Source organism: Anomaloglossus baeobatrachus, chromosome 12 (assembly GCF_048569485.1).
Source record: "Anomaloglossus baeobatrachus isolate aAnoBae1 chromosome 12, aAnoBae1.hap1, whole genome shotgun sequence".
Lineage (NCBI taxonomy): Eukaryota > Metazoa > Chordata > Amphibia > Anura > Aromobatidae > Anomaloglossus > Anomaloglossus baeobatrachus.
The window spans coordinates 119,218,303-119,234,083 of NC_134364.1; the positions used below are offsets into that span (position 1 = coordinate 119,218,303).

At 55.1% G+C, this 15,781-nt stretch overlaps 1 protein-coding gene across 1 annotated transcript in view; it reads right to left on the minus strand.

The window, feature by feature from the left end:
• Positions 1–11,617, minus strand: part of RMDN3 (regulator of microtubule dynamics 3) — a 153,052-nt gene extending 141,435 nt beyond the window's left edge. The window contains exons 1-2 of the mRNA XM_075329818.1: positions 11,465–11,617; positions 11,286–11,359 (exon numbers count right to left, since the gene is read on the minus strand). Coding sequence (XP_075185933.1) covers positions 11,286–11,359; positions 11,465–11,617 — 227 coding nt within the window. The remainder of the gene's footprint in view (positions 1–11,285; positions 11,360–11,464) is intronic.
• Positions 11,618–15,781: the final 4,164 nt, after the last annotated feature.

A 15,781-nucleotide genomic window follows, 5' to 3' on the forward strand; every position in this document is an offset into this window, starting at 1 on the left:
GTTCCTAGAGGAACGTGGAATTGTGAGTGTGGCGCCCTGGACTAGCCAGGTCGTCACAGGTAACACACCCCCACCCCCACCCCCACTAGACAGTAACATTAGCCAAACACAAAACCCTTGTTGCCTCCCTCCAGGGTCTGATGTCCACACCAGGCGGGGCGGAGCCAAGCGGTTGGCCCCACCCACTGAGGAGTACACAGGCCTGGAGGCGGGAAAAGTAACAGTTCAGTTCAGTTTAGGATTTGAGTGGAAGAGGTTGAAGTGGAGAGTGTCTGGGTTTGTGGCCCAGGCACTGACAGCAAGGTTGGCAGACGGTGGTGGCCGTCTGCAGGAGAGGTGAATCAACGCGGAACCGTAGGACCAGGGTCGGGCGTTGGCCCGCCGGTACCGACCGGGGAGCGAAGTGAAGTCAGCACACACAGGCAGGGCCATCGGACCCCGACCAGGCTTGGAGTCTTCGTCAACAGTCAAATCCGAGTGTGACAGGAACCCCAGGGGTTTCCTAACCCCCGTTAGAAGGCAACCGTCCGCACCGTGAGTGTATACAGCTACTGCCTAAGGCTAGAGACCCAAGGGCCAGTGCCTGCGGGCAAACGGGCTCCTCCGGTATCCATACACCGGGGAGCGGACTACCGTTGGGGATCCATCGTAGTCAAAACAGGACACAAGGGTGCAGGGAAAGACAGCCACCATCACCTGTCCGGGGAGAGACACTGCAGCCGGCTGCGGGACCCGTCCATCCAGCCGTTTGGTTTACCGAGGACTTTGTGCATCTCTTGCTGAGTGAGTACACCCGTGCCATCCGGCACCGCGCCGCGCTGTCCCTGCAACCCTGCACCTCACCTACCCTGCCTCCCCGTCACACCACCGGGCCCCGGGACCACCGACCCCTAACCACGGAGGGGGAAAACAACATCCCAGCTGCTCCCTACCATCGCTCCCAGGATCCCGGTCACCAGCAGCGGTGGTGCCCATCTTCACCACAACCCGTGGATGGCGTCACGGACTAAATCCCCCAAACCAACCACCCTTTTCACTCACGGGCGAGGAGCGCCGCTCGAGTCCCCGGATCCGGCCCACCGCTCGAGCCACCGAGCAGCAGCAGCCGCAGCAGCCGCAGCAGCGCCGGACTCGAGCGTTGGCAAGTGCAGCAAGCTCCCACACTTAGCCACAGTGGGGAGCGGGACCTGGCAAGTTTCATACTACCGGGACCAACAGAGAAGTAACTTAGTGCTAAGAGGCAGGTCACGGATCACCAGGCAGCACCATTGGGGATGGGACCCAAACTAAGCTCCTCTCAGCGTAGCGGTGTACAGAACTTTGGTTTATCCAGTTGTCGGTGTCAGCTTTATGGACTGAGTGAGTATGCAAATGACCCCTTCACTCCCCACGGCACTCCCCGAACACCATCACCAAGTCCCGGGGTATCCCCCCTACCCGTGGAGGGTCACAACACCTGGCTGCCCCATTCCATCATCCCCGGGTACTCCCCAACTGCAGCGGTGGTACTCCACTGTGAGGTAAATCCGGAGATATGACGATAAATCATGACATTCAAGTCATGTCAGGAAGCCCTCTCCTGGTGTCACTACCCCCTTCCCTTCACACAACTGGTTTAGCAACAAATCCATGGCCATGTCCTGTGATATGGAAATTAGGTGGCTTTAGGACAATGGATACAGGATGACTCCCTGCCGTCACCCTGTAGTAGGAGCTGCTAGCTAGTTAGCAAGGCTATGGAAATAGCCAGACAGAACGACTCCAGTAAAAAATGGTTCATATCTCGCAAGCCATATCTCCGATAAATATGGCAACCATAACAATGGTGTCTCCGCATGTGGACGATGCTGGCACACCCTTTTTATGGAAGTAGGACATTGGGAAACACACCAAACGTGATATCAGCCATATGGGAACTCGTAGACAGGTCATGAGTCCCCTCGTTCTGCAGCTAAATTCATAACTGTCACAATGAGAGCATTGGCGTCCGCCTACGACGCTCCCAGGCAAAGTTATGGCCAAAATCCCCTTTTCTGGATAATTCTGATCCATGCAGGGGGAGTGGCAGTGCTTCCCTGTGAGGTCACTAAGGTAGGAGGAGACCTGGATTTGCCCAGGTTGATAACCCTACTTCGGCCATTTTCCAGCGTTCTTCTGCTCGGGGGCCTGGTTGGGACAGACCTGTGAGAGAGTTCCTGGAAACCTGGTCTACAGCGCCCCCCTGTGGCCAGACGCACAAGGTAACTGATTGAATTGCATACCTGTTGTAAACCATGCTTTATCTGTAACTGTACTCTGACATAACTGTATATTCTGTAGATTCCCTATTGTATATATTGTAGTTTCTAGTGTGCTTTAGGCGATTAAATTATATAATTAATCTTGGGCTGTTCTGTTATCTCGATCTTGAATCCCACGTCTGTGTGTTCGGCTAATAGTTACCGTAAATCGGTTGGTGGCAGCGAGTTGTGCCAAGGATTATTGTGGGGAGGCCAGTGAGATTCGGGAAGATATTATATATTCCGCCCGCGGAGGTCGGGGGAATATATACCTTACTCTCACCGGGGACCCTTCAATAATCGGCATAAGTAGTATAGCGGCCTCCTTTCTTATTGTCGGGCAATTCCATAATTGGCCTGACTATAAGAGGGGCGCTAGAGAGCGCGTCACGTGCTCTGTCTGTCGGTCGGGAGGTATAAAGGAGGGGGACGCCCCCTTGCTACCCCCCGATTGTGACGTACTGGTAGCCAGCGCGGGGGATTTCTGAGTGACCCCCCCGGTGGTTTGTGACATATTGGTGGCAAGCGGTGGGATCGAGATAATAGTGTGTGTGAGTGTGAGACCCATACTCCCAGACACTAAAGACTGCCTGCAGCAGCTGTGGCTGCTGGGGTCTTCAGACCAGCTCAACACTAGAGTGTCAGAGTGCAGATACTGTAAGGTGTGTGGAGGCATCAGGTGTCAGTTCTGTGTCAGTGACCAAAGTCTGCAACAATGGCTGATAGCACCAGGAGCAAAGCCAAAGGAATGGCCGATGCTCAGGCCAGAGACGATGAGGAGGTTGTCCACGAGCCCTCCAGGAGCCCGACGCCAGAGAACAGCTCTGCAGAGGACATCGCACAACCTGGGACTGCTGGACAAGATGAGGAGGAGCTCGCCCAAGGTTCCTCAACGAGCCAGATGCCAGCCCTCCGCTCTGCAATGGACAGTGAAGCACCAGGCTCCGCAGCGGGCCGCAGATCACCACGTGCCATTCCACCGAGCCTGGGAGGCTCGGATAGCCTTCTTCAAATGGCTATGGCCCTTCTCCAGGCTGGAGACCGGGATACCTACGAGATACTCATGGCAGAGCGCAGGGCAGAGCGGCAGGCAGCGCGTGAAGAGCGCCAGGCAGAGCGTGACTACCAGCTGCAGCTAGCTCAGCTCCGGCCCTCATCAGCCACACGTGACCTTCAAGACACCAAACTTCCAAAGGTCCGTGTTGAGGACTTCCCAGTGCTGGAGAAGGATGGAGACTTGGACTCTTTCTTGACTGCTTTTGAGCGGACTTGCTTGCAGCACCATCTGAACAAGGACCAGTGGGCCAAATACCTGACCCCCCGTTTAAGGGGTAAGGCCCTGGATATCCTTGGGGACTTGCCTGCTGAGGCAGATCAGGGCTACGACACCATCAAGCGGGCCCTGATCCAACAGTACAACCTCACCCCGGAGTCCTACCGCAAGAAGTTCCGGAGCCTACAGAAGGGACCAAAGGACTCCTGGGCTGACCACCGGCGGGCACTTGCCCGAGCTGCCGACCACTGGACCCAAGGCCTGCAGCTTTCCACCGGACCGGAGATCCTGGACTTGTTCATCACGGAGCAACTCTTGTGGAACTGCCCTGAGGATCTCCGCCAGTTCATCCGAGACCAGAAGCCAAAGGGATCCACGGCTACAGCTGCCCTTGCCGATGACTACACCAACAACCGGGCCCCTGAGGCCAGGAGAGCGGCCACCAGCAGCACCTGGAGAGGGGGTAAGATGAATTCTGCGACTGCCCCACCTGCCCCTAGACTGCAGGGGGTGTCCCCCTCAACTCCCCTCTCCAGGCCCGTGGCGGAACCAAGACGGTGCCACCAGTGCAACCTACCTGGACACTTCAAGGCCATGTGCCCTCAGCGTCCCAAGGCCCCGGCTCCGTCCCCGTCCCAAGGGCCGCCCAAGGTGTATTGTGTGGGTGGGGGTGGTGGTAGGTCCCTGGACAGCTTCCAACCTGTCACCGTCGGCCAGTCTGTGACCATAGGACTGCGAGACAGCGCCTCGGAAGTGACTCTGGTGCGGCCTGAGATGGTGTCCCCCCAAGACTTGATCCCTGGAAAAACCCTCGCTGTCTCCGGGATTGGAGGCATTGACCCGGCGCTGCCTGTTGCTGACATATATGTGGACTGGGGCGCAGGGCGAGGGGTGAGGGAGGTGGGGGTAACTGATCGGATCCCTGCAAACGTGCTACTTGGGACAGATTTGGGGCAGATAACCTCCCAGTTTGGGCCCCAACCAAGGGCTGAACCTTCAGCCAGTATTGACATGACTCCTAACAATGTTAATGTGTTATCTATGAATGATGTAAGGGAGGAGGGAGTGAACTCTGATATTTCTGCTTGCATAGACACCATAGACACACACTCAGCTGCAGCTGTGACAGGGGAGGGGGTCAGAGAAAGGTGTGACAATGCCTCTACAAGTAACCAGCCTGTGAGCTGGGATCTGTTGCCCTCTGCAGGGATAAGCAGAGAGCAGGGTGCTGCAGGGGGAGGACCAGTGTGTGGGGTGGGGGCTACCACAGCAAATGTGGGGTCCCCAGAGATTTCACAGCGGGGTTCTGTTGCTGCAGGAGGGGAACAGGCAGGTGAGATTGGGGCCGGTCCAGGAGCGGAAGTGCTCCCAGGTAAGATCTCGGTGCATGGTTCCCCCACAACCGGGGTGTCAGGAAGCCAGGTAGGTCTGCCTGAACCGGCGACTTGGTCAGGAACGGAGGAGGAGCAGGCACGACCCACGGTCGCAGCGGCTGTGGCCGCTGTCACCCGCAGTGGGAGTGCTGGAAGCCAAGGGGCCTCCCGGAGGTCCGATAGCTCTTCCCCTTCTGACCAAGTGGCAGCCGAGTCAGGTGGAGGCCAGGACACAGGTCCCGGGGTACTGACCGAAGATGTGACAGTCTCGTCGATTCTGGCCACATCTGGTCAGGGGTTTCAGGCAGCGTTAGAAGCTGACGACAGCCTGAAAGCTCTAAAGGAGCAGGCGGCACAGCCTCCCTCGGACTCGGACCCGGAGCGAGTGGTCTGGGACCAAGGACGGCTGTACCGGGCCACGGTCCAGCAGGGTTCACCGGAGGCGTGGCCCAGGGACCGACAGTTGGTGGTACCCTATCCGTTCCGGACGGAGTTGTTGCGGATCGCACATGAGATTCCGATGGCCGGACACCTAGGGATCGCTAAGACCAAGGCCAGGTTAAACCAGCATTTCTACTGGCCAAAAATGGGGGCCGATGTGGCTGCCTACTGCCGTTCGTGTGAAACCTGTCAGAGAGTGGGGAAGGCGGGGCCACACCCCAAAGCCCCACTAGTATCTCTGCCAATCATCGATGAGCCTTTCAGGAGGGTGGCTGTGGATCTGGTCGGCCCGCTGGCCATCCCCAGCAGCTCCGGGAAACGCTTCATACTGACGGTAGTGGACTATGCCACCCGGTACCCAGAAGCAGTGGCCTTGTCGTCCATTCGGGCTGACAAGGTGGCCACCGCATTGCTGGAGATTTTCTCCCGAGTGGGTTTTCCCCAGGAAATGCTCACTGACCGGGGGACCCAATTCATGTCCCAGCTGATGGAGACCCTCTGTAAGCAAGTCCAGGTGCGACATCTGGTGGCCAGCCCGTACCATCCACAGACTAATGGCCTGTGCGAGCGGTTCAATGGCACCTTAAAGCAGATGCTTAAGATGTTGGTCGACTCCCATGGGCGTGACTGGGAGCGGTATCTCCCACACCTGTTATTTGCTTACCGGGAGGTTCCACAGGCCTCAACAGGATTCTCACCGTTTGAGCTCCTGTACGGGCGACGTGTGCGGGGCCCCCTGGCTCTGGTGAAAGAGGCTTGGGAAGGGGATTTGGCCACCCCTGGAGTGTCGGTTATCGAGTATGTCATGCGCTTCCGGGACAAAATGCAGGCCTTGACGCAACTGGTACACGACAATATGGCTCAAGCCCAGGCCGATCAGAAGCGTTGGTACGACCAGAACGCTTGTGAGAGGACCTACCAAGTGGGTCAAGAGGTGTGGGTACTGGTCCCCGTACCACAGGACAAGCTTCAGGCAGCCTGGGAAGGCCCATACCTCGTGTACCAGCAGCTCAACCCTGTGACGTACCTGGTCACCCTGGACCCTGCCCGTGGAAGGCGGAAGCCCTTCCATGTGAACATGATGAAGGCACATCATGAGCGGGAGGCATGTGCGCTCCCCGTGTGCAACCTGCCCGAGGAGGGAGAAGCGGAAACCCTCTTGGATATGCTAGCCCAGGTTAGGGCAGGCGGATCCATTGAGGATGTGGAGGTTGGCCACCAGCTCTTGGAGGACCAACGGTCCCAGCTGTGGGCCACCCTACACCCCTTCCGGGGGTTGTTTACCAACCAGCCCGGAAGGACTGACTTGGCTGTCCATCACGTGGACACTGGGGATCATCCCCCGATCCGGCGTTCAGCATATCGGGTCTCCCTGGAGGTGCAGCAACACATGCGCCAGGAGATTGACGAGATGCTGGAGCTGGGGGTGATCCAGGCATCCAACAGCGCTTGGGCCTCGCCTGTAGTCCTCGTCCCTAAGAAGGACCGAACCACTCGGTTCTGCGTGGACTACAGGGGGCTCAATGCTGTCACGGTCGCCGATGCGTACCCAATGCCACGCATCGATGACCTGCTCGATCAGTTGGCCGGGGCTCAGTACCTGACCATCATGGATCTGAGCCGGGGATATTGGCAGATCCCCCTGACTCGCAAGGCCAGGGAACGCTCTGCCTTTATTACCCCATTTGGACTGTACGAGTCCACGGTGATGCCATTCGGGATGAGGAATGCCCCTGCCACTTTCCAGCGGATGGTCAACACCCTGCTCAAGGGACTTGAAGGGTACGCGGCCGCGTACCTGGATGACATTGCCGTCTTCAGTCCCACCTGGGAAGATCACCTAGAGCATCTAGCACAGGTGCTCAGGCGGATCCACCGGGCAGGTTTGACCATCAAGCCGGGAAAGTGTCAGCTGGCCATGAGCGAGGTCCAGTACCTCGGTCACCGGGTAGGTGGGGGAACGCTGAAGCCCGAGCCTGAGAAAGTGGAGGCCATCGCATCCTGGCCCACCCCCAGGACCAAGAAGCAGGTGATGTCCTTCTTGGGGACCGCTGGGTACTATAGGAGGTTTGTTCCATGCTATAGTAGCCTGGCAAAGCCCTTGACGGACCTCACCAAGAAGAAGCTGCCCTCTGCAGTCGATTGGACAATGGACTGCGAGACAGCCTTCCGGGCCCTAAAGGACGCCCTGTCCAGCCCGCCCGTGCTACAGGCAGCCGACTTCACGCGGCCGTTTGTAGTACAGACCGACGCCAGTGACTTCGGCCTCGGTGCGGTGCTCAGCCAGGTGGACTCTGCGAGCCAAGAGCACCCAGTCTTGTACCTGAGCAGGAAGCTGTTACCAAGGGAAGTTGCCTATTCCACGATGGAGAAGGAGTGCCTGGCCATAGTGTGGGCCCTGCAGCGTCTGCAACCCTATCTATACGGGCGCCACTTCATCGTGGAGACGGACCACAATCCCCTCAGCTGGTTGCACACCGTCTCTGGGACGAATGGGCGATTGTTGCGATGGAGCCTTGCGCTCCAGCAATACAACTTCACCATTCGCCACAAAAGGGGCCGTGACCACGGTAACGCAGACGGGCTGTCCCGACAAGGAGAGGTCGCGGACGGGCGCACGGGGGAACACCGGAGTGTGCTGCCCCCTAGCGCCCTCAAAAGGGGGGAGGTGTGAGGTAAATCCGGAGATATGACGATAAATCATGACATTCAAGTCATGTCAGGAAGCCCTCTCCTGGTGTCACTACCCCCTTCCCTTCACACAACTGGTTTAGCAACAAATCCATGGCCATGTCCTGTGATATGGAAATTAGGTGGCTTTAGGACAATGGATACAGGATGACTCCCTGCCGTCACCCTGTAGTAGGAGCTGCTAGCTAGTTAGCAAGGCTATGGAAATAGCCAGACAGAACGACTCCAGTAAAAAATGGTTCATATCTCGCAAGCCATATCTCCGATAAATATGGCAACCATAACAATGGTGTCTCCGCATGTGGACGATGCTGGCACACCCTTTTTATGGAAGTAGGACATTGGGAAACACACCAAACGTGATATCAGCCATATGGGAACTCGTAGACAGGTCATGAGTCCCCTCGTTCTGCAGCTAAATTCATAACTGTCACAATGAGAGCATTGGCGTCCGCCTACGACGCTCCCAGGCAAAGTTATGGCCAAAATCCCCTTTTCTGGATAATTCTGATCCATGCAGGGGGAGTGGCAGTGCTTCCCTGTGAGGTCACTAAGGTAGGAGGAGACCTGGATTTGCCCAGGTTGATAACCCTACTTCGGCCATTTTCCAGCGTTCTTCTGCTCGGGGGCCTGGTTGGGACAGACCTGTGAGAGAGTTCCTGGAAACCTGGTCTACAGCGCCCCCCTGTGGCCAGACGCACAAGGTAACTGATTGAATTGCATACCTGTTGTAAACCATGCTTTATCTGTAACTGTACTCTGACATAACTGTATATTCTGTAGATTCCCTATTGTATATATTGTAGTTTCTAGTGTGCTTTAGGCGATTAAATTATATAATTAATCTTGGGCTGTTCTGTTATCTCGATCTTGAATCCCACGTCTGTGTGTTCGGCTAATAGTTACCGTAAATCGGTTGGTGGCAGCGAGTTGTGCCAAGGATTATTGTGGGGAGGCCAGTGAGATTCGGGAAGATATTATATATTCCGCCCGCGGAGGTCGGGGGAATATATACCTTACTCTCACCGGGGACCCTTCAATAATCGGCATAAGTAGTATAGCGGCCTCCTTTCTTATTGTCGGGCAATTCCATAATTGGCCTGACTATAAGAGGGGCGCTAGAGAGCGCGTCACGTGCTCTGTCTGTCGGTCGGGAGGTATAAAGGAGGGGGACGCCCCCTTGCTACCCCCCGATTGTGACGTACTGGTAGCCAGCGCGGGGGATTTCTGAGTGACCCCCCCGGTGGTTTGTGACATCCACATTACCACATACCACGGGTGGCATCACAAACTCTATAATTCTCCCTGTAAATACCCCCTTCATTTGAGTGGCCGCACGACCCCCGGGTCCGGAGATCCTCGAGTCACCACGGATCTGTATCCGAGCAGCGAGGCTGCTGGTACAGGGGCGGCACATATGCAAGGTCACAGAGGGTTTGCATGTTGAAGCACACTGTGCACAGATGGTGGCGCTCACCAAATATTGAAGTCTTGAGTCTTAAGCCCTAACTGCAGGTTTGTATCTTAGTGGCTCTTAAATAGACCTGGGGCAAATAATGTCATCAACCTGACGTGGAGCACAACAGAGGGCAGCAGACCCAGGGGAAGGAAGCGGAGCTGGGGATACCCAGGACAGGTGGGTAACATCTTCTATTTTACATGCATAGTTAAGGGATTTTAGATTTAATTGTTAGGTCACCTTTAACCCCTTCACAACCAATGATGTACAATTACGTCATTGGTCGTTTCCCCCTGATGACCGTGTGCTCCGGCGGCAAGCCCACAATAATCCCCGCACATGTCAGACATGTGCTGCTAACAGGCGCGGTTGGATCAGAGACTGACAGCTGGCAAACACTGACAGCACACTTTAAAGCGTTGGGATCACACTGTTCGCCACCGCCATCGCCAGCCTCGTGATGCGATCACAGGGCACCAATATGTCACCATGACAGTGTTGGTTCAGCTGAAGATGTGGCGCCCTGGACAAGCCAGGACGTCACAGGTACTGCAACAACACACCCCACACCCCGGTTAGGCACATCAGTCACACACACACAAAATCCTTGTTGCCTCCCTCCAGGGGCTGATGTCCACACCAGGTGGGGTGGAGCCAGGCGGATGGCCCCACCCACAGTCCTGGAGGCGGGAAAGTCAGGACAGTTAGGAAAAAAGTTAGAGAACAGCGAGAGAGAGTGAAGTGGAAGGAGTAAGAAGTAGTAGTAGAAGAGCAGTCTGACCGTGTCCGGGTACGTGGCCCGGGCACCTAAGAGCAAGGTTGGCAGACGGTGGTGACCGTCTGCAGGAGGGGCCGATCGACGCGGAACCGTAGGACCGGGGACGGGCGGTGGCCCGCCGGTACCGAACCGGGGAGCGAAGAGAAGCCAGCACCATCCGGCAGGGCCTACGGACCCCGACCAGGCTTGGAGTCGCCGTAAAACCGGTCAAATCCGTTAGCGACGGGAACCTCTGCAGTTTCCCAGCAGCAAAGACCCGATTGAAGGCAACCGCTCAACCGTGAAGGGAAATACAGTCACCGCCAAGGCTACAATTCCCAGGGCCAGAGCCTGCGGGCAAAAGGGGCTCCTTCGGCATCTATCCACGCTGGGGAGCGGGTCACCGGTGGGAAGCCATCGGGGCCGAAAACACACTACAGGTGCAGGGAAAGGCAGTCACCGCCAACCTACCGGGAGTGACCACCGCAACCGGCTGCGGGACCCATCCATCCAGCCGTTTGTTTTACCAGAGACTCCGTGTACGTTATTGGCTGAGTGAGTACCACCATGCCGTCTGGCACCGCGCTGCCCCCGCGACCCTGCACCTCACCAAACCCTGCCGTCCACATTCCAGTCACCTCACCGGGCCCCGGGACCACCCAAAACCCCCTACCCACGGAGGGGAGAGAAACGTCTCGGCTGCTCCCTGTCATCGCTCCCGGGATCCCCGTCCAGAGCAGCGGTGGTGTCCCAACCTCACCACAACCGTGTGTGGCGTCACGGACCGACTTCCCAAATCCCAAAAACCATCCCCTTTCACTCACGGGCGAGGAGCGCCACTCGAGTCCCCGGATCCGGCCCACCGCTTGAGCCACTGAGCAGCGAGCAGCAAGTAGCAGGCTGCAGCAACGCCGGACCCGAGCGCCAGCGAGAGCGCATCGGCGGCGGCCTCCTCCCCGCCCGCGACAAAGACCCCTGGCACTATAATGAATCACTTCCTGTGAGAGCCGACAAAGCTCCTACACTCACAGGAACACAGCACTTCTCCTGATCAGAAGTGATCGGGCTGTGCAGTGATAAAGTCCCCTAAGGGATTAGTAAAATCAATAGAAAATGTAAAAAATATGACTCCACATTGAGTATTATTCCCCATGTGACTGTTTGCACTTCGGTGACAACTGGGCATGCTACCGATGAGACGTAGATGGTGGCCCAGACCTCGATCAGGACACCAGGGATGTCAGAAGCACAGATATATAAAGTCTCTATTGGAATCAGGTTTTGAGAAAGTGAGGGCCAGTCATTGACACTGAGGTCTTCATCATCCAGGAACATCCTATACATTCTGGCCACATGCAGTCATACATTGTTCTGCACAAATTAGGTAGCCAAAACCCACTGCATTAGTGAAAGGTTTGACAGTTTCCATGAAGATTTCTTCCTGATAAATGTCAGGGTATTGTTGACATGACATGGAGGTTTGCATGACCCTCTGAAGATTTTCACAGGTTTTCCATCCATCTTCCCAGGTTCCTCGTCAATCTTCCTAGGTTCTCCATCCATCTCCCCAGGTTTTCCATCCATCTTTCCATGTTTTCCCATGTTCTCTGTCCATCTTCCCAGGTTGCCTGTCCATTTTCCCATGTTCTCCGTCCATCTTTCCCATGTTCTCTGTCCATCTTCCCAGGTTGCCTGTCCATTTTTTCATGTTCGCCATCCATATTCCCAGGTTCCCCGTCAATCTTCCTAGGTTCTCCATCCATCTCCCCAGGTTTTCCATCCATCTTCCCATGTTCCCATGTTTTCCCATGTTCTCTGTCCATCTTCCCAGGTTGCCCGTCCATCTTCCCATGTTCTCTGTCCATCTTCCCAGGTTGCCTGTCCATTTTCCCATGTTCTCTGTCCATCTTCCCATGTTCTCTGTCCATCTTCCCAGGTTGCCTGTCCATTTTCCCATGTTCGCCATCCATATTCCCAGGTTCACCGTCAATCTTCCTAGGTTCTCCATCTATCTCCCCAGGTTTTCCATCCATCTTCCCATGTTCCCATGTTTTCCCATGTTCTCTGTCCATCTTCCCAGGTTGCCCGTCCATCTTCCCATGTTCTCTGTCCATCTTCCCAGGTTGCCTGTCCATTTTCCCATGTTCTCTGTCCATCTTCCCATGTTCTCTGTCCATCTTCCCAGGTTGCCTGTCCATTTTCCCATGTTCGCCATCCATATTCCCAGGTTCACCGTCAATCTTCCTAGGTTCTCCATCTATCTCCCCAGGTTTTCCATCCATCTTCCCATGTTCCCATGTTTTCCCATGTTCTCTGTCCATCTTCCCAGGTTCCCCGTCCATCTTCCCATGTTCTCTGTCCATCTTCCCAGGTTGCCTGTCCATTTTCCTATGTTCGCCGTCCATCTTCCCAGGTTCCCTGTCCATTTTCCCATGTTCTCCGGCCATCTTTCCCAGGTTCCTCCTCCATCTTCCCAGGTTCCCTGCAGCTGACAGAAACATTTATCACCACTCTTCCACCCAGTTGTCTCTGCTTCTAGGTGAGAAAGTAGCCCAATAACAACCATGCCAATATAACCCTTTAATATGGCTATCAGTCTCCAACACCAAAATGCAACTTCCAGCGGATCTGTAGGGTATAGTGTGATGGTGGAATATGGGGGGTTGTGTATCATGTTGTGTAGGTTCATATTTTAGGCGTGGTTCACTGTCTATTCTCTGTATTGCTTATGTGTACATTGTATTGTCTGTAGGTAATCACCCCCTGTAGTGTTTCTATCCCTAAAGGCCCCGTCACACTAAGCAACATCGCTAGCAACATCGCTGCTAACGAACAACTTTTGTGACGTTGCTAGTGATGTCGCTGTGTGTGACATCCAGCAACAACCTGGCCCCTGCTGTGAGGTCGTTGGTTGTTGCTGAATGTCCTGGGCCATTTTTTAGTTGTTGCTGTCCCGCTGTGAAGCACAGATCGCTGTGTGTGACAGCGAGACAGCAACAACTAAATGTGCAGGCAGCAGGAGCCGGCTTCTGTGGAGGCTGGTAACCAATGTAAATATCGGGTAACCAAGAAGCCCTGTCCTTGGTTACCCGATATTTACCTTTGTTACCAGCCTCCTCCGCTCTCACTGTCAGTGCCGGCTCCTGCTCTGTGCACATGTAGCTGCAGGAGACATCGGGTTAATTAACCCGATGTGTGCTGTAGCTAGGAGAGCAAGGAGCCAGCGCTAAGCAGTGTGCGCTGCTCCCTGCTCTGTGCACATTTAGCTGCAGCACACATCGGGTAATTAACCCGATGTGTGCTGTAACTAGGAGAGCAGGGAGCCAGCGCTCAGTGTGCGCTGCTCCCTGCTCTCTGCACGTGTAGCTGCGTGCGCTGGTAACCAAGGTAAATATCGGGTTGGTTACCCGATATTTACCTTAGTTACCAAGCGCAGCATCTTCCACGCGGCGCTGGGGGCTGGTCACTGGTTGCTGGTGAGCTCACCAGCAACTCGTGTAGCCACGCTCCAGCGATCCCTGCCAGGTCAGGTTGCTGGTGGGATCGCTGGAGCGTCGCAGTGTGACATCTCACCAGCAACCTCCTAGCAACTTACCAGCGATCCCTATCATTGTTGGGATCGCTGGTAAGTTGCTTAGTGTGACTGGACCTTAAGTCTGGAGGAGGGGGGCCTGGGATCCACCTAAACTCTCTGCTTACCTGGGGGATTAGTCATTCTGGGTCAGTCAGGCTGGGAAGGACAAGAGAGAAGGATTGATCCTCTGGGGGAAAAGCTGAAGCTACAGGCAGAACCAGATAGACTGTGAGAAACCCTGATTTCTCTGGAGAAGGACTGTTGGAGGATTGTAACTGATCCCCTGGACATTTATGCTATTACTGGACTATTTTACCCTCTGTGTGGTGGATTATATTATGCATCTTCTGATTTTGCTTGGAATAAATATTCTTTGGATGGTTCAATCATTTCTTGCTCTGCTGATTGTGTGATATCAGAGAAGGACGCCGTGACATATAGCAACAAGGTCCCTTCCTTGCTGAGGGTGGAAGAGCAGCGTCTGTAAGCATGGTGCCAAATGTTGTCATGTTGCTATACTACTGTAATAGGGGGTTCAACTGCTGGGACGCCCAAAGATCCCAAGATGAGACTTCTAGAACCGAGATTGAGGCTCTACAGCGCCGCCCTGCAGGATTATGCTGGATGACACTGTGCTGAGCAGACAGCGGAAGGCACCGGTTGTTGGTTTGCTCAGTTTAGACAGCATCGTATGACCTCCATGTTCTGATGTTGCCATTTAAATGATCTGTTAGTAAATGTTGGAAATAAAATAATGTGTTAGGCTGCTTTCACACATCCGGTGTTAGCAGTGCGGCTCAATCCGGCTGTGAAACCTATGCAAGGGATGCGGCGAAAACACCGCATCCTTTGCATAAGTTTTTACATGCGGCCCGTCTGTTTTTTCCGGTTGCGGCACGCTACTGAGCATGCGCAGTGGAAGAAACCGCATGCGGCAGCCAGATGCGTTTTTTGCCGCATCGCGCCGCATCCGGCGTCCATAGGCATGCATTGAAAAATGCGCCGCAGCGGCTGGATGCGGCGTGGTGCGTTTTTTTTTTGCTAGAGCAAAAAACGTGTCAGGGAACGTTCCATCCGGCTGCCACATCAGCTAACTCTGCCGCATGCGTCAAAAACCGGACGGAACGCAAGCCCATGCGGCACAATGCGGCGCCAATGCAAGTCAATGCTGGAAAAAACGAAATCGGCGGCAAAAAAAAAAACGGTTTTGTTTTTTCAGCAGAGCGCCGGATTGTGCCGCACTGCTACAGCCGGTTTTAGCAGAGGCGGCCAATCCAGCTCTAAAACCTATGCAACGGATGCGGCGACAAAACCGCATCCTTTGCATTAGGCTACTTTTACACATCCGGTTTTTGATCTGCGGCACAATCCGGCGCTCTGCAGAAAAACCGCAACCGTTTTTTCTGCCGCCGGTTGCGGGTTTTTTTTGCATAGACTTACATTAGTGCCGAATTGTGCCGCATGGGCTTGCGTTCAGTCCGGTTTTTGCCGCATGCAACAGATTTAGCCGATGCCGCGGCCGGATGGAACGTTCCCTGGCACGTTTTTGCTTCGGCAAAAAAACTGCATCGTGCCGCATCCGGCCGCTGCGGCGCATTTTTCAATGCATGCCTATGGACGCCGGATGCGGCGCGATGAGGAAAAAAACGCATCCGGCCGCTGCATGCGGTTTCTTCCACTGCGCATGCTCAGTAGCGTGCCGCAACTGGAAAAAAATGGACGGGCCGCATGTAAAAACTTATGCAAAGGATGCGGTGTTTTTGCCGCATCCGTTGCATAGGTTTCACAGCCGGATTGAGCCGCACTGCTCAAACTGGATGTGTGAAAGTAGCCTAAGTTTTTTACTTGCGGCCCGTCCGGTTTTTGCCGCTTGCGGCAGGCTACTGAGCATGCGCAGTGGAAAAAAACGCATGCGGTGGCCGGATGCTGTGTTT